This window comes from Adiantum capillus-veneris, chromosome 23, assembly GCF_014529385.1.
Source record: "Adiantum capillus-veneris isolate H3 chromosome 23, ASM1452938v2, whole genome shotgun sequence".
Taxonomy (NCBI): Eukaryota; Viridiplantae; Streptophyta; class Polypodiopsida; order Polypodiales; family Pteridaceae; genus Adiantum; species Adiantum capillus-veneris.
In genome coordinates, this window is record NC_140953.1 from 19185559 (window position 1) to 19209544 (window position 23986).

General features: G+C 39.5%; 1 protein-coding gene across 28 annotated transcripts in view; it reads right to left on the bottom strand.

The window, feature by feature from the left end:
* The window catches only part of LOC147427483 (uncharacterized), a 54127-nt gene extending 38478 nt beyond the window's left edge, over positions 1–15649 (bottom strand). For 6 of the 28 annotated variants that reach the window (XR_015186071.1, XR_015186067.1, XR_015186066.1 and 3 more), the window contains exons 1-2: positions 7573–14760; positions 7432–7477 (exon numbers count right to left, since the gene is read on the bottom strand). Coding sequence is in view for 4 of the 28 variants with exons in the window: in XM_086497652.1 (XP_086353778.1) it covers positions 7432–7477; positions 14294–14345 (98 nt within the window). In the remaining 24 variants the exon portion in view is untranslated. The other 22 variants (XR_015186068.1, XR_015186072.1, XR_015186073.1 and 19 more) reach the window with 17 other exon arrangements.
* Between the last annotated feature and the right edge of the window lie 8337 nt (positions 15650–23986).

Below are 23986 nucleotides of genomic sequence, written 5' to 3' on the forward strand. Positions count from 1 at the left end.
GCCGTAGTAGGTCTAGAGGTACCTATACCTGCACTGTTAAGTATGGAGCCTGATTTACCCTTGTAATTTTCTATGGTAAAAGCGCACATTTGTAAGGCCCCCATTATCAGGAGAATCCATCGTGCGTGAAGGAAAATCACTCATCGGAAACCAAAATTTTCACGGACAAGAATCAGGGGCAACTTTAAAGGCCTCGGGGACGGAGGCCCCTAAGACTTTTTTTTTTCGCCGGAATATTATGACCACGTCCGGACGGCGGCCGGACGTGGTCGCAAAACAACCGGTCGGTTGGCCGGTGGCCGATAGTCAATGGCTGATGGCCGGTGGTCGAAAGTCAATGACCGGTGGCCGGTGGTTGGAAGTCAATGGCCGGTGGCCGGTGACCGAATTCAAAAGCCGACTTGTCTTCTCAAGGGCGGCCACACATGGGCGGATTGGAGGGTCCGATTTGGACTTATTCGCACAAGGGCGGCTACACATGGCTGTCTCTCATAAGAGAGGGCAGCCCTTTTGGCCTATAAAAGGAGGCCATTTCTACACACATTTCATAGTGTGAAGTTGATGCAACAAGGTGAATGTGAGGTGGTGAGAGTGAAGCAAGGCGGGAGCTCCATTAAGAGTATAATCCCTTTGTAAACTACTTCTTGTTTTGAAGTACTAAATCCATTGAGTGGCTGCTTTCCCGTGGACGTAGCCCACATTGGGTGAACCACGTATATCGTGTGTACTCTCTCTCTCTCTCTCTCTCTCTCTCTCTCTCTCTCTAATCTATAATCTCGTGTATATAAATTTGTCTCTCTCCATTAACTAATCTACTCAATTATCTATTTAGCTACGTCTTATTTCCTAACAACTGGTATCAAAGCAAGGTTTGCTCGTAGCTAAATTATCTCAAGGAAAGAATTCCTTGAATTGAGTGGGAGTTATGGCGAAGGAAGGGAAGCTCAAGATTGAGAAGTTCAACGGCAAAAACTACCAACATTGGAAGATGCAGATTAAAGACTATCTCAACATTTTTTCCTTGGACTTTCTTTCTAACATGTCACCGTGTCTTGCTTCACCGGCACACGAGGACGTGCGCCAAATTAGAAAGGGAGGAGTGTTAGCAGCGGCTAATGGCTACACCAATTATGCACCAAGATGTGGATGTGTCATAGTACACAATATTTACTTTTCATTGTATAGGTCTACTCATTTAGGAGTTCCAAAGTTGTATGAGTCTATGCTAAAGAGCTCACTTTATCCCATATTTGAAGGATTTGAGACCCAAAGCTATAAAAGATCCCTATGCTTAATGAGAGGTCATTCTAGAGTGGTCCTTTTGAGAACTCTCTCCCTAGAGGAGGTCTTGATGGCCTAGACTTTGAGCTTAATGCCCATGCTTAGAAGGCTAGTGTTAATCACATGTAATTAGTGTAATCCTCTCTTAATTAATCTAGTCTTCATTATGTTATCAATCATGTTTCTCTACTTTCCTTCATTGTTTTGAAGTGTTGATCTTTTCTAATCTAACTCTTACTTATGCTAAGCTACTCCGATTAGTGGAGTCCTTATCTAACTCTCTCGATTAAGTGGAGTGGGCGTACTCATGATTGAACAACAATGTTCGTTCATCTAAGCTATATCTTTCTTCTCCTACGGCCTGTGCAACAGTTGGTGGTCCTTGATTCCCTATCACGCTCCATGGTTCTGGTGTCGAGGATTCTTCCGGTGGATAATAGACAGGGTTTGCCACATATCCATTGGGATCTTCATAATATGCATGCATAGGCACCAAAGTCTTTTCTTCTGATTCAGTTACCATTGGTGTGTATCTTATACCAACTGGTCGTAAACCTGGTAGGGGTGGTTGTTGCCCCAACACCATTTGTGGTCCTGGTAAGTTGTCTGCTTGATATCTGGGCATCGGTGGAACTTGAGGGAAAGCTACTGGAGCTTGGGGAGCGTAAGGTCTCTCCCTCACATATCCCTTGTTATAATAACATTCCTCGGTCCCATGGTTTGTCCATTTTGTTAATAGCACACCACTTGGACTGTTTAGCCTGAGTGGCTACTTTCCCGTGGACGTAGCCCACATTGGGTGAACCACGTATATCGTGTGTAGTCTCTCTCTCTCTCTCTCTCTCTCTCTCTCTCTCTCTCTCTCTCTCTCTCTCTCTCTCTCTCTACTCTATAATCTCGTGTATATAAATCTGTCTCTCTCCATTAAGTAATCTACTCAATTATCTATTTAGCTACGTCTTATTTCCTAACATGCACCCCAAAGGTGTTGTGCCATCGCATTTGCTCAGGTGTGAATTGAGACAAAAACAAGCCCATCTTCTCAGGTGACAGGCCAGTCGGAGTGACTGGAAAACTAAAACTAAGAGAGTAGGGCTCATCGCCATCGGCCATGGCTAATCATACACAAACAAAACCCACAAAATACGTTAGTTTACATGAGAAATTCGTAATCAATACAAACAACAAATCAATGAAACTGCTACACAAATGAAACAAATGAACAAAACTGCTACACAAATTACCAAAATCTAAAGTGTATTGTAGACTAATAAAAAGAGCCATGCAAAAGGTTTCCTAGCAAAAGCCATTAGTTAATCTCTCATCCTCTATGAGATCTGATGCACCAAAGATGTCTATCTCAATCTACACTTCTGCATCTTCGTCATCGAACTCTACTCCGCATCAGCTTCACTATTTGACACCTCATCTCTAGGTTCAAACAATTGCTCAATGCTGACATCCACCTCAAAATCTAAACTTGAAGTTGGAGTCGGTCCTGCGCTTTGTTCATGAATCACCTCTTCGAGCTCAACATACAATCCTTCACACACTTGCTACATGGAGCAACTTGAACAACATAGAGCTAGTAGGGTTTAGACAGATCATTCTCATCATTTTCTGTCCAATATAGTGGATCGTATATGAACACAACTTGTTCACAATGCTGCGGAAGTACGAATGTATCCCCCATATCTATCCACACCCGCCTAGAGTTCACTTGAATCAATCCACGCTTGTCTTTGCGCACAGTTGCATTAGGGCCCCTGGTAATAACTTTGAACCACTTGACATCAAAGATAAACATATCAAACTTTCTAAAGCTAATCTTCAAGATGTCTTGGATGTAGCCAAATTATTCAAGCTGGTCAGTCTTTGTATTCTCATCCCTAGCACTACTCCTACTTTCTTGGACAAGCTTGCCCTAACAACACTGTCGAAAGTAACCCTTTGTTCGTCGATCCGTTGCACTCTGAAGTGCTTTCCATGCGACCACAAAGCTCCATATTTGTGATACTACAGCCACAAAATTGAAACAGACTAAAAGTTATTAAAGAAAACTAATTTTCATGTAAAGCTCAAAAAGGAAGTTGTGAAATGTACATGTCAATCACAACCCCTTGACACCTCCTCTTCCTATTTAGTAATCAAGACTCCATTCCTCTTTGCCTCTGAGTGTCTCGCATCTAACCACCGCCCAGTTGGAAAGTCAAGCAATTTTTGAAGATGGTCTGGAAAAGGAAGGTTTCTAGTTGTACGAGTGCGCTTGAATTGAAGGCGATCTATCAAACATTGTTGCTTTTTCCCTTCGTACCTCTCTAGCCACTTTTGCATGATGTTTGAGTTGAGAAGGAAAAATCTCATAACGTTTTCTCGCATTGTGATGTCCATCTTTCTAACGATGCCTTGTCCCTGCGGCTCATCCCCTGTCACCTTGACGTTGACCTCAATAGTCCACATTCAAGGTATCTCTGGATCAATTGAAACCAAAAATTCATTGATGAGGACAAGAGACTCTTGTACAAGCCATCCTTCGGCCATGCTACCCTTGGGACAAGCCCTTTGACGAACAAACCCATTTAAAGTCTTCATAAATCTCTCCAAGAATAACATCCACCAGCTATGGACCACCCCAAAAACTGCAACTTCATCGACCACATGCACAAGTACGTGCATTTGGATGGTAAGAATGTTTGTTGGAAAGTACTTCTCCACTATGCACACTGCTTCAATAGCATTTAAGCATGTTGTATCAATGATGTCTTCTCTTATCTCTTTTGAATTGATCCAGCATACCAACTCACTCATTTTGTAGATTGTTCTTCTAATGTCATCTGTCAAACAACCCTTTATGACAATTGGTAATATGAACTGTAAAATTTGTGCCAGTCGTGGGACTTAAGACCATTGAGATTTTCTTCTCTCGTAAAAGCCGTTTTCAAACATCGCATGCACCCTATGGGAGTCTTGAATGAAGATATAGTCTTCTTCACTTGTTGCTCTTCTACACGACTTAGAACCCATGGACCTTTTGGTATAGACCACTTTCCATTGGGTTTAAGTCAAGGCCACATCTCTGGCATTCAACCCACATCCTGCAGGTCATCTCTTTGGGCCTTGCTCTGTCTTTTTCCAGTGATGGTATTCCAGATGATCTCCCCCACATTCTTGAAGATGTGCAAATGATTAATCAGCAGGTCACTCTAGTACGGGAGATCATGGAAAATAGAAAGTCTTTTCATTGCAAGTAGCATCAAATCTCCCCTCTCCAGCCACATGTTTTTCCAATCGCTCGCTTTCAGTGGATGCATATCATGTTTGCATATGTTTGGTCCACGTAGCTCAGGTCCTTTAGGAAAAAATCTACCATGCTCCTCGTAAATTGTCTTGCTCAAATTCTCAGAGCGGCGAAAGCCAAGTCTAGGACCACATTTCGGACATGCATGATTGCCCGAGTAACTCAAGCCTTCTATGTTGAATCCATGTCAAAGAACTCATCCAACATCTGTTCCATCTCTAATTCTTGAAGTGCCGCTTCAAGTATTGGTTGAGAGGACTCAGTTGATGGTTGCTCGTTTAAAAATCGTCTTCTTTGGGATGAAGTTGGAGAAATATCTACTTTCGTCACAGATTTTTTGTTTTCGAAAGATCTGATGCTTGCAATGCGCGTACAAGGACACGACATTCTATCATCCATACTTTACCTACCAATGATGAATAATTAAAACACTCTAGTTGTTATAACTGCGAGCTTTAACAACCTCACATTCTCTAGCCAGACCCGATCCCTGCACACCTCAGTCTAGAGGTGCACGGAGATTAGGACCACAGGGTAATAATCTCGTCTTTATTGGTCAATAGGCTATATATTAAAGTTCTTAAAGTCCGTGTGCACTTTTGAAGTCCGATTGCATTTTTTCAACTATTTTTTGCTAGCTCTAACAACCTCACATTCTCTAGCCAGGCCCGATCACCGCACACCTCGGTCTAGAGGTGCACAAAGATTAGGACCACGGGATAATAATCTCGTTTTTATTGGTCAATGACTATATATTAAGGTTCTTTCAATCTGTGTGCCCTTTCAAGTCCCATTGCATTTTTTCTACTATTAATTTGACGCTAGCTCTAACCTAACTTATAATCTAACATAACCTATAACATAACATAACCTCTAACCCTAACCTAACTTAATGTAACCTAACATTATAACATAAAGCTAACCTAACCGAAGTCCGTTTGCTGTTTTTAGAAATACACTGTTTTTAGAAATACACGAGTCATCTTCGAAGTTTGATTACGTTTTTTCTACTATTAATTTGACGATAGCTCTAACTTAACCTATAATCTTTATACCTAACCTATAACCTAACATAACGTAAAACCTATACATAACTTAACTTAATGTATATAACCTAGCTTATAACATTTACCTAACCTATAACCTAACCTAACCGAAGTCCGTTTGCGTTTTTAGAAGTACACGAATCATCTTCAAAGTTCGATTGTATTTTTACAACTATTAATTTAACGCTAGCTCTAACCTAACGTATAATCATTATGCCTAACCTATAATATAATCTAACCTAACGTAAAACCTATACCTAACTTAACTTAGTGTAACATTATCTTATAACATCTACCTAACATATAACCTAATCTAACCGAAATCCGTTTGGATTTTTAGAAGTACACGAGTCATCTTCGAAGTTCGATTGCGTTTCTAGAAGTACACGAGTCATATTCAAAGTTCATTTGTATTTTCTCGACTATTATGTTGTCCATATCTCTAACCTAACCTATACTCTCACCTAACATATAACCTAAACCTAACATAACCTAACCTAACATAAAAACAACACAATGGTGAGGCGTTTAGCAAAATGACAAGCCATAGATCTTGCCCACAATGCATATGCAATGTGGGAAAGCTCTATGGCTTGCCAATTTGGCAAACGCCTCACCATTGTGTTGTTTTTAAATTTGCGAAGCGATTTTATGACCTGAAAATCACTCGCAGACATATAGACAACACAATGGCGAGCGGTTGGCAATATGGCAAGCCATAGAGCTTACCCACAATGCATTGTAGGCAAGCTTTATGGCTTGCCGTATTGCCAAACGGATCGCCATTGTGTTGTTTTTAAGAATACGACGTAATTTTAGCACTTGAAAATTGCTCACAAACATATAGACAACACCATGGCGAGCCGTTTGGAAATACGGCAAGCCATAAAGCTTGCCCACCATGCATATGCATTGTAAGCAAAATCTATGGCTTGCCATATTGCCAAATGGCTCGCCATGATGCTATTTTAGTACTTGAAAATCGCTCGCAAACATATAGACAACACCATGGCGAGCCGTTTTGCAATATGGCAAGCCATAAAGCTTGCCCACAATGCATATGCATTGTAAGCAAGATCTATGGCTTGCCATATTGCAAAACGGCTCGCCATGGTGCTATTTTAGAACTTGAATCTGCTCGGACATATAAACAACACAATAACGAGCCGTTGGCAATACAAAAAGCCATAGAGCTTGTCCACAATGCATATGTGTTGTGGGTAAGCTTTATGGCTTGCCGTATTAACGAACGGATCGTCATTGTGTTGTTTTTAATATGCACTGTCGGTAAGCTCTATAGCTTGCCGTATTGTCGAACGTAGCTTAACATAACTTAACCTAATGTAGCTTTACCTAATCTAACGTAACTAAATTTAATGTAGATTAATTTAACCTAACTTAACTTAAGTTAACTTAACCTAACATAACCTAATATAACTTCACCTAACATATCTTAACTTAATCTAACATATAAGATAACCTAACCTAACATAACATAACAATATAGCTTAACTTAAGCTAACCTAACTTAATATAACTTAAAATTAACCTAAAACATAAACCCATCAACTACATAATTTGAAAAACGACATAATTCAATAAAAATTTTCTTCAAAACAATTTTTTTTCATAAATTTAAACAATTTTTTACATAATTTAAAATGAAATTTCACATAACAAATCCTAATTTCTTTTAAAGCATTGAAATTTTAAAGTATTCAAAGTTTAAAGCATGAAATTTTTTTTTTTTAATATACAAAGTAATTTAAATAAACTTAATATGCATTTAAATGTTTGAGAACTCACATTAGTTTTATTTGAGCAATGAAAGTTGTTGTAAAAGTCCTAAAACCTGCAAAAATGCACACACAAACACAAAGTTAAACCTTAAACCTTAAATCTACAAGTAAACATGAAAACAATATTACCTTAGTATTATGTGCTAACCTACAAGCAAGATCTGTGAGAGAGGGTGCAAGAATTAGAAGAAATGCACAGAGAAAGCTCGCAGTTTCTGTTTTTGCAGGTACCGACGATACAACTATCGATATAGACGTGGAAATAGTCAACGAAAGGCGCGTCGGAATGAGCATTCGTGCTGGTGTTGAAAGACCTGTCGGAATAGGTGTCGGAAATTTGAAAATGAATTTTTTCAAAAAAACCTTAGCTCCCTCCATAAATACACACATATCCGACGCCCATCAATGATGCCAGTAATGTAGCACCGGAATTCAAGTGACCTCTTGTAGTGTACAAGCAAACTTGAAAAGAATCTCACCTTGATATTAGGGAGTAGTCCACAAGCAAGAGTCTCACTTTCGACAAGTTGTCGGGCACCAAATCTGCAATAGGTGAGGAGGAGGAGAGCAAGAGAAGAGGCGCAAAAACTAAAGAAATGTGTAGGAAAAGACCCACGGGTTTATTTTTTTTGCAAGGTCCGTCGATACAGGTGTTGGTGAAGGCGTCAAAAGATACGTCGGAACAGGCGTCAAAAGATACATTGATAAAGGCGTTGAAAATTCAAAATTCAAAATGAATTTTTTTTAAATGTTCATCTCCCTCCATACTTACACATATATCGACATCCGCCATTAACGCCAATAATTTGGTGCCGGACTTTAAGTGACCTCTTGTAGTGTTAGAAGGCCAATTTCGAACAATCAACAAAGCAAACATCAATTTACCTAAGCAATTAACCCTAAGTAGACTGAACAACCCAACCTCTTACCCTAAGCGACTAACCCTAAGCCGATTACTGAAATGACTAAACTAATGTGACACTAAGCCAAGTTAGAGCGGCCAAATTAAAAGCCACATCCCTAAGTGGCTTGAAAAAGACAAATTACGAAGAGATTTGGCAACATAGCTTTGTCTCATCATTACTTACTTCCCTTACCTTCAAGTTATTAGCTTGCAACATGTTATTATATGTGTGATAACACAAACTAATCAGAACTTGTAATCAAAACTACTCAACACTAAAACCAACTTTTATAACTTTTTTGAACACTTTCACTTTTACAGACACTCATAACACCTACAATAACCAACAATTTAAGATTACCTCTCATTAAAAAATTTATAAATTTGAAATGTAATTGTGTGTGCACGTAGTGCGTTTAATTGTGTGTTTAGTATATTGTTTAGAGTGCATTTTTATTTACTTGCATGCATGCTTATGTGAATGTGTGTGTATGCGTGTATACAACAAAAAAAAAGTTCACATGCAACCTATTTGAGCAAGAAAGACTTGAAAAAACATTTTCAAACCTACAACAATTCACAAAGCTGCAAGGAAACTTGAAAAGATTCTCACTTTTGATGATGAAGAGTAGTACACAAGTGTGAATCTCACCTCTGACCAGTCGTTACCCAACAGATCTCCAACAAGTGAGGAGAAGAAGGACAAGAGAAGCAAAAAAAAGAGAAAAATGCACAAGAAAGACCCATGGTTTTGTTTTTTGCAAGGACATTTATTAGTACAAGTGTCAGTATGGACGCCGATATGAGAATCATTAGTATGCGCGTCAATACAGTCATCTAAGTATGACACAAATATAGCAAGGACATTTATCAGTACAAGTGTCAGTATGGACGCCGATATGAGAATCATTAGTATGCGAGTCAATACAGTCATCTAAGTATGACACAAATATAGCCACCAAAAATTCAAAAATTATTTATTTTATAAACTTGATCCCTCTCCAAATCTACCTATACTTATACCAACACCAACCATTGATGTCGGTAATTTGCCCTCTGAATTTATGCGAGCTCTTGTAGTACGGTCAACACTTTTTAAAGGTACTACCAAAAAAGTGATACCACCTATACATGCTCCTTTCATAGAAATGGTGCTTTGGAGACTTTAGTATAGTTCTAGTAGTACCTTGCTCTCCTTTCATCTTCTCTACCTCCTTTTGAAGCTCTTTTGAGTGAATTGCTCTCAAAAATTTGAGTTTTGCTTAAATAGAAAACTAATAGGGGTTAACAAATACATAAGTGTAAAAGGATGAATTGCATTAGACCCAAGAACATAAGGATCGTGAGTTGGATAAACTTTCATAGACAATGTAGAAGATCAACACAAGCTTATTGTCACATAAAACATAAAAAATACCGAACCATATGAAAGGTAAATTGGCGTCATGGTAAAAATGCTAATAAATTGTTCATGGCACAAGTAGTAGGTTAATTACAAGAGATTTGAAAGAGAGATGACACTAATGAAGATAGAAATTCATAAGTAGACTAATATGAAAAATTAGTACAAGAGTGGACTAGAGTATTGATAATGAGTGGGGATGGGAAGTGTGTAGCTTAAACTAATTTTATAAAGTTGTGAGAGGAAATCCGATGGCATAAGCAGTGATGTCGTGTGATGTCAAATGCGTAGGCTTCCAACCTAAAGGTTCTCACTTGTGGTAGTGCAAATGAGTCACTCAACAACCTCCTCATGGTGTCATAGTAGGCACCAAAAAGTACAAAGATATCCTCCCCTAGAGAATTTGATAGCACGATGTAGGGACCAAAGTCAAAACATCCTTCACATCTTAAATAATTTTCAACTAGGTGTAAGATCAAAATGCATGTCCCTTGATAATTTGACAAAACCTATAGGGCAAATATACCTCCCCTAGAGAATGATATGCAAGCAAAGGATACGCAACTAGATGATAGGTCAAATACAAATGGAGCCTTCAATGTCGAAGATCAAAGGTGAATTCCCACTGCAAAATTGCAAAGCATGTGACTCCTGCCGATGTTGTAAAGTGTCATTATCGTGTTTAACTTCTCCTCCCCTTTAACTTGTGTCGTCACAATTATCATGAATGTTGATGGCGCCATAGCATACATATCAAAATGTTGTGCAAATAATATGCTAGTGAGAATGGTCTTTACCCAGCGAGCAATGTCATATCCTTGTACAAAAATTGTTGTCTTCATGAAGCCATATGTGATCATGCTTTGTGTCCAATGCAAAAGTGAGTGGAGAGATTTTGTGCAAAAGGAAAAATCAAATTTGTGCATAATTTGAGACAATCTTACATATTACTTTTTGGGAGCACTTGTCGTGAGTATGACTTGGAGCTAGTAAATTATGCATACATTTCTTTGTTGCTTGAACTCCTTCCAAAGCTTGATCCTTTGCAAAACCCATAGGAATGCAAAGCCCATAGGAATGAGCCCATATTCAACTTCAACAAATGATCGAGTAACTGCATCACCACCTACAATCATGAATACAAAACCAGGAAGTAGACTTGCAAGTATCCCCATTTCACCCCCAATCTGAGTCAAACCATCGTTCGTTCGATAGAGATGATAGGACTAGAGGATTGATTGCAATACTAGCACGTCATAATCATTAGTATGTTGTAGCCAAGACATTAGTATGTTGTAGATAATAATGGACACTTTTAAAACCTTTCCAATGACTTATTCCTAGATTGTGTGAATTAAGATAGGTAGTTGATAGCATAGCAAATGCCAAGACGTGTACAAAGTGACGTGTACTTTGTACTAAGTAGTATGCAAATGGATGTTTTTTCATGTGAACTTTATCAATGGCAACAATCTAGTGGAGTGAGTTTACAAGTTGTAGACATGCAGGTGGAAGGAGCACATGGACATCAAAATGTTATAATATTTCTTGGATAAACTTCCTTTGATGCAAAGTTAATGTGCCCTTTTTTCTGTCACGATATACTTGTTTTTTTAACACCTAGAAAATACGTGAGTGGACCTAGATCTATGATTTTAAAAGCAAATTGTATTTCAAATTTAGCAAGGAACCTAGTAAGGCAATGTAATCAACATATAGTGCAACTATTAAGATTGTGAGTTGGATGTGCCAATTTTAACAGCAAATTGTATTTCAGATTTAGCACAAGTAATAATTTCAAGACTAGGTTCAATTTCAAGACTAGAACCTAGCAAGACAATGTCATGAACATATAGTGCAACTATTAAGATTTGTGAGTTGATGTGCCACGTATTGACACAAAACAAGTAAAAGATCTAGAACTGGGCAAATGTTATGCAATGCAAGATGGAAAGAAACTTTAAATGCACATTAGTATTTAATTTTATGCTCACCTAATCACCAAAGGTGAGTGGAGCATGCTCATGCCCAAACGGTGATTACAGAGAGATTATTACTAACTTAAAATGTCAATGCAAATGGAAACGCTTTGATACCATATGAAAGGGAAATTGACATTATGACAAAAATATTAATGAGCCATTCATGACACGACTAATAGGTTAATTACAAGATAGTAGAGAGATTTGACACTAAAAAAACAAAAAAATTTAAATAAACTACTCTATAAAATGAGTAGGTACAAATTGAGCTATAGTGTAGATGCAAAGTGGATACAAATTATGTAGCATAAGCTTTCAGTGGATACAAATTAAGCTTTTCTTTTTAGAACTGGGAGAGAGCATCTTATGACATAAGCAATGATGTCAAATATAGAAGCTTTCAAACTAGAGGGAGCTCCCAGTTGGTAGTGATGTGGATGCGTATTACCACAATATATTGAATATTATGTTGGGTAGAGGCTAAAGATAGCACAATTCAATGAGTATGAATTGTAGTAAACCAAAGAACATGAAGAGGGATAGTCAAATAGACTATGGTTTGCACAAAATATTCTCTTATTCATATGCTTCTCAATACCAATACAAATATTTATTTTAAGACTCTAGCATAGTTCTAGTAGTACCTAATTGTCCTTCTCGAGCAAAATTCAATTTCAAAACTTTCAAATTTTCTTAAACAAAAGTGTCAAGGACTAACAAATGCACAACTATAGACACATGAATGGCATTCAATCCAAGAACTTGCCATTCAATCCAAGAACTTAAGAGAATTAGCCAGATATACTTTCATAGATAACACTTTCATAACATTAGTGTACAAGAAGATTATTGTCATATAGTCACAAACAATATAGAAGAATAAATTTACTAGATATTGTAGACTCAACAATGGCTAAAGAATGCACAATTGAAGGAGGATGCAAAGTACAATAAACCTAAGAACATGAATAGAATTGATGGATACAATATGCTTCGCACAAACTATTCTCTCTTTGTTCATCTTCTATTCAATGTCAATACAAAGAGTATTTTGGAGACTCTAGCACAACTCTAGAAAGTACACACTCGGGAGTGACTAAAGAATGCACAATGAAGGAGGAACAATTTATCCTAAGAACATAAGGAGCATTATTCAGATATATTTTCATAGACAATGGATAAGAAGTCAATACAAGCTTATTATCACATAAACAAAAAAATAAAAAAATTAATGCATATTATCTAGAAGTATCTAGTTCACTTTCCATCTTCTTCCCCTCCTCACCCTCGAAACTTTGATTTTTTTTCAATAGAAGATAACTCTATAATTTCAATTGAGGCAAATAATAAAATTTTGTGAAATGTTTTTGAGTTGGTACATCTTGTCAGTGAGAATCTTTTACGAAAGGTCCATTTTCTCAATGAAAAGTTTTTTAAAAAGTGGACTCCAATACCACACTAAAACGTAGATGTGGATCATATATGTAGGCAATAATTGGAGAGACTACATTGCAAAACATACTTTTTATTGGATGTACCCATGGTCACATTATTTAGGTATTCAATATTCTCCAATGCCCCATAATTTCTAACGAGTTCTAAGAGTTCACTATGATATTAAATATAGGCCAAAAATAATATTGATGCTAGCGATAGATCTAGAAGAACTTTGACAAGCGTAATCAAATGGTCCACAATTTCTACCAAGAAATAATTGTCATATAATTTGAGAAGCTTAATCCAATGGTCCACAATTTCTATAAAGAATTTGAATGATATTGGTGATGAGCATAGAAAATTGTTGTATTATGGGTTCTTAGGAGGTGTGAATGCCTTGCAAGGCAGGTATATGCATTTGAATGTATGCGTATGCCCTTTTATCTCTTGGGCGGTCCACTAAATAACCATGTTAATATAGCGCATGAATTCAACAAGGAGTAAAGATACATTATCGAGAGGTTTTTAAAATCTTTCTTGGAAAGAAAGAAAACTACCATCATTTCATGGTAAAAGGACAGATCTAATCAAGGACCACACTTTTAACAAAAGAGCTTTTTAATTAGTAACCCTATGAACGCCCATTATATAGTGATTCCACAAACCTTCATCCATGTATTAAGGATGGGTAGGCAACATTGTCTACCGCATGTAATTATAAATTCTTTTTTATAATATTGCTCAAGGGAATATATGGCCATCAAAAATTGATGCATACGTTAAATTTGTGTCAAAAGACACTTAAAAAAACAAGGTTCCTTAAAAAGGTCCAAATACCATGTACAATTCAATTCGGTCAACAAAAGAAAAGGATTTTCTTGCTAGAAATCATCACGAAATTTATGCATATTTAATAACCTCCTCAAAAACCTTGAATTTGTCAAGGACTCTCAAAAACGAAGTGTGACAATTTAATGTAACAAATTTTTTGAAACTCTTTGAAAGATAGCAAAGGGAAAAAGTAGAGTCTTTGGGGATAACAAGACAATCTTTCTATTGAACCCACGTGATAATAGGTACACATAGAAAACAAAAGCAAAGAGTTTTGATTGGTCCTTTAAAACGTTAATTCTAGAGATCTTACCCAATAAAGCCGTGCACGTAAGGAACATGTTGACGCCGAGCGATGGAGGCATTCGCCCCGGTCCAAGAACTAGAAATTAGGTTAGCTGCACCTGCACCTGCAAAATAACACGAAGAGGGACAATTAAAGGGGAAAAGAGGGAGGGAAGGAAGGAGCTCCCTTCAGTCCAAGGCGGGTGAGGGAGGAGAAGGGAGTGGCTCCTGCTTCAAGCACACGCCTATCCTCTCTCCGACGTCCTACTCCTCTTCTTCTTTCGTCTCCGACGACGTGGTGTCGGACAGGATAGGCGAATGCATGAAATAGCAGCGACACCTTACCCAACCCCTCTCCTGGGTTGGACCGATGAGAGCTCCTACCCACCCACACACAACACACACACACACACACACATTGCACGCTCAGAATCAGAATCAACTTAGGTTAGGGCAATCTCTCTCTCTCTCTCTCTCTCTCTCTCTCTCTCTCTCTCTCTCTCTCTCTCTGCGTGCATGGCGCCATACATGGAACAGCTGCATGCAAGAGAGAGGGCGATCTAGGTGAGCCACGAGCTAGATTTTGAGCGGCCGCCTTATATAAGCCGCTGCTGCGGCAGGAGGAGGAGAGAGAGAGAGAGAGAGAGAGAGAGAGAGAGAGAGAGTGTGTGTGTGTGTGTGTGTGTGTGTGTGAGAGGGAGAGAGAGAGCAGCAGCAGCTGGTGCGAGTAGTACCTTTCAATCCCATCGTGAGAGTCACATCAGCGTGACCTTGAACTGATTCGCGCTGGGAGGGACGTACACGCACACCCACGTGAAAGGGCTGTACTCTCTTGCCTCTCTGACTCTCTCTCTCTCTCTCCATCAGCCAGCTTTGCCTTGCGATATTGTCCTCTCGTCTCCTCTTTGCCCTCTTTGCCAAAGAGGAGGCCTCCTCCATGGACCATCACCCTCATTCCTTGCTGCTCTTTCCGGTCTGAACGCAGCTACACGTCGCTTTCCTGTTGCAAAGTCGTATGTTTGCTTGCCGCGATCTATCATTTGCCCCAACTCAACCTAACCCCTCTCGTACTCTATTACTTTTCTTCAATTGTATCAAGTTCCAAAGAATCTCTCTCTCTCACACACACAAAACACACTCAAGTGGCATCTGACTTGCAGGCTTTATATTTGGAGGCCATTTTGGGTGTCATTGACATCCTGGGCGTCACATGAAGCTTAAAATGGTCCATATAAGCATCAGCATGAAGCTTTTGTGAAGGGGGCAAGGTGTCATTAGACTCCCAAAGGCTTTATATTTGAAGGCCATTTTGGTGTCATTGACATCCTAAGCGTCAAATGAAGCTTAAAATGGTCGATATAGGCATAAGCATGAAGCTTTTGTGAAGGGGGCAAGGTGTCATTAGACTCCCAAGTATACGGAGCAAGGTGTCATTGTGTGTGTGTGTTGGGGGGGCGAAGGGGGGCGGGGGGGGGCGGGGGTGGTATATGTATGTAATGTTGTAAATCTTGTGTTATAACTTATAATATGTGACGTACGGGAAATTGAAATGTTGCACTTAATTTTGGAGCATTAAAGAACGCTCATAATCTTGCATGCAATGTGTCGATAGTAGCATCTCACTCGCGAGTCTCGATTCCCTCCTCTTCTTCCAACACTATGAAAACTAGTTTGTGACCCGCGTGTTGCTGCGGCTAAAAAAACATGGCCTTTAGTCAAAAAAATTCACCTTTGAGGTGAAAAATATCAATGCTTTCGTTCTATATAGAAGGCACATATTGTTTGTCATTGTATTTAAGTGCCATTGGCACCTTAAAACTTAATAGCAATAGAAGCAAACATAGATCATTGAGCTGCTTATCTTTGTGAGTGTTTTATGCATCATGTTGAATTGAAGGGTGTGTTGCAAAATTGATGGTGTGATCAATAAGAATGTTCTCTCTCTCTCTCTCTCTCTCTCTCTCTCTCTCTCTCTCTCTCTCCATCCATCCATCCACCAAACCCAAATTACAAAAGCATGTAACCAGTTACATGCTTCAACATATTCCTTTACCTGCAATCCGTACCATAGCAACCATTTGGCTTAGCGCCCACTCCTACCAATGTACAAAAATCAGGTGTTGAGGCATTACTGAAAACTAATCTCGTGATGAATTTGAGAGTTTGAGCAACCTACCCTACTTGAGTTCCTCACATTTATCTTGGATCACTCTCTATGAAACTTTTTACCCCACCACTCCATGGATTGTGAGTTGCCATCCTCCATAGTTTGCAAGCATCGTTGAGTCTCTCCTTGTGTATGTATGTGTGTGTAAGCGTTTGAGCTCAAGAATCTTCTTTTTCTTTGCCTCTCTCTCTCTCTCTCTCTCTCTCTCTCTCTCTCTCTCTCTCTCTGGGGCTTTCTCAATGTAGTTAGTTGATTTGATGATGTAAAAGTTGCTTCACATTTTGTCCAATTGGATTTGTTGTGCTCCAATTTTCACACAGTCGGTTGATTTCAAGCCTCACTCACCATTTGCGTGTCGTTTGGAGATTGATTGCAAGTTGGTAGTTTGCTAATGTCTACTAATTGCAAATGTTCTTTTGTCAACCTCGATCATAGAGAGTAGTTGATAATCCTTTAATTTATAGCAGAGTTTGTGAGTTGGTGGTGGGTGTGATATCTTAGATGGCTAGTGGTGTTGAGCCTTGCCCTGCAGCATTTTGTCTACGGCCACCAAAGAAGCCCCCACCCCGCGCCCATAGACATGTCACTCTTTCTCTATACTTTTATCATCCTAAAAGCCCTTCACGGCTGCACGCTATCCTCTCCCTTTGAACTATCCTTGGCTAAGCTATATGCAATGTTTGGAAGCCATGGCTAACCCCACACCAATTTTTGGGCTTGCAATATGCATGCAGATGCAGTTAGAGGTGGGATGGGAAGTTGACACATGGATGCATCGGGCTACTGAGAAATTTTTAGCGCAAATTCTCAATGCTTGACACATGGATATTGCCAGCGCTCAACATTTTCTCTGCCTCTTTATGAAGGTTCCTCTCTCTCTCTCTCTCTCTCTCTCTCTCTCTCTCTCTCTCTCTCTCTCTCTCTCTCTCTCTCTCTCTATCTATCTCTCTCTCTCTCTCTCTCTCTCTCTCTCTCTCTCTCTCTCTCTCTCTCTCTCTCTCTCTCTCTCTGAGGACTTTTATTCAAGACTCGCCTTCTACATCTTTCAGGAAAATTGGAGTGGGACTTTAATTCAAGAATTTTCAGGTAGATCGATAGTGTCAAAAGGTCTCTTGGACCCCCTCGGGATTGCTCCAATGAAGTTAATAGCTCTCTCTCTCTCTCTCTCTCTCTCTCTCTCTCTCTCTCTCTCTCTCTCTCTCGTAAGAGGACTTTTATTCAAGACTCACCTTCTACATCTTTCAGGAAAATTGCAGTGGGACTTTAATTCAAGAATTTTGAGGTAGATCGATAGTGTCAGAAGGTCTCTTGGACCCCCTTGGGATTGCTCCAATGAAGTTAATAGCTCTCTCTCTCTCTCTCTCTCTCTCTCTCTCTCTCTCTCTCTCTCACACACACACACACACACACACACACACACACACCACTATCCAAGCATGGCTACACATGGGCCACGATTGTATTGTGACAATTTTAGTGTATAAAGGACCTTAGTTCAAGAGTCTCGTAAATCTCTCTCTCTCTCTCTCTCTCTCTCTCTCTCTCTCTCTCTCTCTCTCTCATTTCAAGACTCCAAACTCCAAATCATCCCATAGATGTTGAGGCCTCTTGTGATGGTTTCTCTACTATGAAAAATTGATTTAAATTATTCTCTTCTAATTGGTGTGTGTGTGTGTGTGTGTCTGTGTTTTTTTTTTTCTCGGGGGGAGGGGGGGGTTGGAGACATACTATATATGAATAAGAAGAGGAAAGTCCTGAGTTGTAGATTGGTTATCCGAGTTTTTGCTTGAGTAGAATGTCTGAGCTCAAGCCCCATTGCATAGAACTTACAAGTCTCTTGAGATCATTCCTACACAATCGAAAACTTCTCCTCTCAACTTCTTCATCTTCTTCTATACAATTTGATATGTTTAGAGACATGATTGAGCACATGAGCACCATAAGTAGAGAAACTACTAAGAGATGTCATGCAATCAAGCTCTTATCAAAATCATGAATGCATGTAGATGATCTAGTAGCAACATTGACATGATGAGGATAGTACTTGCTAGTGGGATTAGAAGCTGGATAAAAACTAATGGCTGAATTAACGGGGTTGACTGGACTGAACATAGGATTTATGATTCCACCCTCTTTTGCACAGCTCCTCTAAAGAAAAGTGGCGAGTGCATGTTTACACAAAAGGGTCAAGTGTGTTGGTGTCATGAACTCTCTCTCTCTCTCTCTCTCTCTCTCTCTCTCTCTCTCTCTCTCTCTCTCTCTCTCTCTCTCTCTCTCTCAAAACAACATGTTTTAGATTTTTAACTTAAGTTCTAACCCTATCAAAAAACTTGGCCTTGCAATGTACAATATGTTACTGCATTTTCATTTTTGGAAGAATAAGCTAGCGCAACTCTTATTTACAGAAAAGGAATAAATTAACCCTTCTAGTGATGTGCACAAAAACAACTTAGGAACTTGACATAGGTTTAAAAATGTAGGTCAGCTCCATAGCCCTTGAAATACAATATTTGACATCGATGTAGTGCACAAATGGAACATTTGGCCTGCATTTGGTGACACCACCAACCATCTCACATTGATTGTTTGTCTGTGCACATGAAGCCAATTGGTGGGGAATATCTGGAGCTAATGTTTTGATGACGGAATTGGTGCAAGTTGCAAGAAGAAGCAGAATGATCCACATCAAGTGTTGGCACCCTAAACCAACTTGGAAGATTTCTCCTCTCTTCCCACCTGGTAAATGTCACTATGTTCATGTGAACATGATAAAGGAGGGAGCCTCCATGATGAGAAGATCATTAACTCACCTAATTTCATGTGTGCATCGGCATGCATATCTAGCTGGTTGAATGCCTTGTTGTACAGTGCCATGTGTGCAACATATGATCCTATAGAAAAGGAATTGCTACCACCCAGAGAATTTGGTTCCTACATAGCTAGTGTTTTCATCCTTTTTCATACGGCGAGCTTTTTGGCCGGATTCGTGTTCATTATATTTCCTAGCATACGCATCTACTAAAACTCCCAAGAGTAGTTTCTTGTGCATGCACCCTGGCATGAAGTATAGTGGGTACATGCTTCAATCATTTATAAGTCAAGGAAGGCACTAATCCAAATATCTAGATAATGCCAAAGCGGCTAGTTGATGCTTGTTAATCCACTTGAGGATGGAGGGGGCGATGGAAGCTCTAGTGTCCTTTGTGGGGCTATCGTCTACCATGGCTATCTTCGGGTGCAAATGGAAGAAGGTGGAGAGTGTGAGGCGTGGTGGCAAGTGAGCAAGGCCTAGAAGGCATGCAGTCTCCTCCTCCTCTTCTCTCTCTCTCTCTCTCTCTCTCTCTCTCTCTCTCTCTCTCTCTCTCTCTCTCTCTCTCTCTCCCTCCCTCCCTCCCTCCCTCCCTCCCTCCCTCTCTCTCTCTCTCTCTCTCTCTCTCTCTCTCTCTCTCTCTCTCTCTCTCTCTCTCTCTCTCTCTCTCTCTCTCTCTGACTAGTGTTCTCCATTGAAGTAATAGGCCGACTACTTCTCCCCACACATAGCCACACTCTGTTTAGAGTTCCCTAATTGCATCAAGACATCAAAGTGAGCTCAAATAGTGCTAGGAAAACGTAGCTATGTGTGTAGCAACCAACATGAGCAGCTTTTGCATATCGTGGCTACATGTGCAAGTAGCATCTTGAGCTTGATGTTAGCACTTGACATCCCCAATACATGCTTCTATTTTCATTCATTTGCATCTCCAACATACTACTCCATTTGGAATCATCCGCTTCCTTGCAAGCCAGTATGTTTGCACCATTTTTGTTAATATTAGCAAGGTGTATGCCAAGAATAGCAATCTTATTAGGAAGGTGTATGCCAAGGATAGCAATCTTGTGTACGTCTTGTATAGAACCTTGAGCCGGGCCCATGTACTCTTCGCAGTTTCTTCAAGCATGTACATACATCTAAAACGACCTTGTTTTTGGAAGGGTTGAAGTAGTTTTTACAATTTTTGAGTGGCCAAAAGATTCATGGTGGCATTTCACCAAATCTAGTGAGGGAATCCTACAAAATTGAGAGTGGCCAAAAGATTCATGGTGGCATTTCACCAAAGCTAATGAGGGGACTCTTGCAAAATTGAGTGAGCTTTTTACCTGCATGTTTCAGCATCAGCCTTATGGTTCAAAAGAAAAGTTGCCACTCCACACAAAAGCACGCTTGTTTAAGACCTTCTCGATTATGAGATACAAGTAGACCCTTAGTGGAGATACAGTTAGAACCTTAGGGTTATTTACAGCCATAGGTTTCTCATCCCGCTAGTTTGAAAACCCCAACATTGGAAGACTCAAATTCATCTTCCATATAATATACAGCTTGAGACCCATCACGAGGTAAAATAGGAGCATGTCCCTCTTCTAGACCAATTTTAACACGCTCCATGAGATCTACAGCACTGAAGATATGCTACATTTTGAGAAGCTTTCAACAATATCACCACTTTTTGTTAGGAAAAGATTGTCAAATTTTGCTTCTACTTTGCTTGATGGAAGCCAAGCGTCCTCATTTTTTTGTGCAACATTAAGTTATTTTCCCCTCACTTTTTGAGAAACTTATAATACCTCTTATGTCGGCCCCAATAGCATGACTTATTAATTTTGCATTATTTCTTAAACATAAGTGCACTATATGTAAGCATCATCCCCCACTAGAAATTACACAATTAGCATGTCATCCTCTGAGATTATGACCCTTTAACACCACTTGTTGCTTATCAGCTACGTCAAATCCGGCTTCTTTCATTAAGGCATTAAGGTTTTTTTCAAGTCTTGAATGCTCTTCATTCTATCAATTTTGAAAGTATGATCCTTGCCAATAACTGTTCTGATTGTCGCTACCTATTATTCTGAATCTTTCACAACCAAATGCACACGCTTCCCATTTGTGAGACCATAATGCTTCACTAAAGCATCTTGGTAGCAAAGCTCATGGCCTCCATATATTAGTCTCTAGTGCTTTACATAAAAGCCTTGCACGCTTCAATCCACAGTTTTTAAGAAGCATGTCGTCACCACTCCAAGAGTCTAGGAATAATATGATGTGATTAGTAATAGTTTACTAAGCCATCATCATTGTGCTTTGAAGACGATTCTCATCAATGAGAAGAAAGAAGCAAAGACAACCAACGATGGTTATGCTTTGCTGCAAATGGTCGTCTCTCTCTCTCTCTCTCTCTCTCTCTCTCTCTCTCACACACACACACACACACACACGTCTCTCTCTTTTTCAAAACAAAAAGCCTTCTTTTGTAAGTTTTAATAACTCTTCAAGAAAACCTAAAGGCATATCCACACAACATTGAAATGCTTACGATCAACATGCCCAAAAAGGGGCTATGTAACATACCTCGTTAGGCAGGCACAAAACATGGATTATGATCCATTTCCAAAAAACGAAAGACAAATATATACAGCTATTGAAGCACACTACATATTGTGAAAAGATCACCACACAACATCATTTGTTGTCCTTATCAACCTTCCCAAAGAGTGTCCCTATGATAACCTCAAAATGTCTTAGAGACTGATTTCTCAGTCGAGCCCAAAGCTTCGGGAGTTCACTCTTGAGCTCTTGTAAACATTCCACAAACCTTGTATTTGCATAGTTAGTGGCACCCACTCGAGCGGCCTTATAAGCAACCTCAGGATCCTTGACATCGCCTTTTGAGTAGTATCCTTGCTTTGCTTGCAAAGCTTGATGATGTTCTTGGGAGTTTGCTTGAAGGCATATTCATGAGCAGCAACGCCAAGAATATTATTAGTGTAGCTTTGTGCATTATGGTATGTGAGGCTCGTCTTTGGCTCTCTTGCACGCCATGGGGAGAAGCAGATGTAGTAGGTAATGCAACTCTCATCGGATAGATCTTCGAGGTCCCTTGGGATAGTTTCCCACGACGTTAAAAATTCTCTTCTCTTCTTCTTCTTCTTCTTCTCTCTGTTTAACCATTGATATCGTTAAATCCCGATTAGATTTTGAGCTTGCCTTGAAGGAAATCGAGAAATTTTCACAAGTTTTAGTGTAAATACCTATAAAAGCTTCAATAGGGAGAATTTCAAGTTTGCCCTTTTTTGAAAATGGGTAATTATCTCTCTCTCTCTCTCTCTCTCTCTCTCTCTCTCTCTCTCTCTCTCTCTATATATATATATATATATATATATATATATATATAATATATACATACCACAATTTGAGCCGCGATTATTGCCGCGTACGTAATATTTTCACTTTCTATTTTCCTTTGTTTTTTCATGGCAATGTTAGCGGTTATAGACTACTCCTCGTATAGTGCAAGTTCCAGCTCCATCAGAGTCCGGGAGTCCATCGTCTTTCAAAGTTTCAAGTTTCTCAGCAGTGCAAACTTGGCCGCTTCAACCTTTAGGTCGAGACTCCGACTCAACAATCAAAGGCTCATGAGGCCCTAGAGGCTAGCCCCTTGCTGAAGAATCTGAAGATTCTAAAGCTATCTGCTACCTCTTTAGCAATTCAATAAATCTCTTGCTCAGGTTACATGGCTCTATTTGTTTGCCCCAATACCCAGTTTAATATTTAAGTTGACATTTAATACTGAAGTTGACACGATGAAGGTCCTTATTCATGTGGGTTGTGGCAAGCCTTAAAGAGGAGGAGGTAGCTTAAATCCTCTTGGAGCATTAGCTATGTTCAGATGGGAATGTGGAGACAAAAGTGTGTGTGTGTGTGTGTGTGTGTGTGTGTGTGGGGGGGGGGGGGGGGGGGGGGGGGGGAAGAATGAATTGCCAAATGCCAAGAGGAAAATGGACTTTTAAACTTTGAAATATATTAATGTGGGAATGGTTATCGTCAGCTTATTAGGAGATTTTGTAATGGAATTGATATTTTATTATCTAGTGCAACTGACATGTGGAAAAGGCTTAATCGAGCAAAGGCCTATGTGAACAGATATACATTTTATGTATATTTTATTATTCAAGTGCTCTTTTTGAGCTTTGGCCATTTATGACCGACCAGCCAGTTTGTACTCACTTTGACCATTCAAGAATCTATAAAGTAAATACGTGCAAGAGGGAAATGGTGACTCTTGCACGTGCGAGATTGCACCCACTGTTCGTATCTTTCTTCTCTCCTCTCCTCCCCTCTCTCTCGCCGTGCCAACGTAGCACTCCGCTCTAGGAGGTGCGCATGCACTTGCTCTATCTTTCTCTCTCTCTCTCTCTCTTTGTTCGTGTTGAGCTCAATTATGGATTTGTGCGAGTCATCAGGTATGTAGATTTGTTTGTTTATGGCTTGGTGTGTGCTATTTTGATTATTTTGCAGGGCTTTCCAAGCATCTGTTTGTAGCAATGGTATCATAGCCTGACTATTCTCTTATGGCTATAGATCTTGGATATGTCGATCAAAGCTAAGTGATTTTTCTCTTTTTCTCTCTATTTGTAAATACTTTTAATTGATTAAAAAATGGCATATTTGCATGAGATATCCAATGTCTTTTTAGTTGATGAAACTCTCCTTTATTCTCTTTATGTGGAGAAATTCTT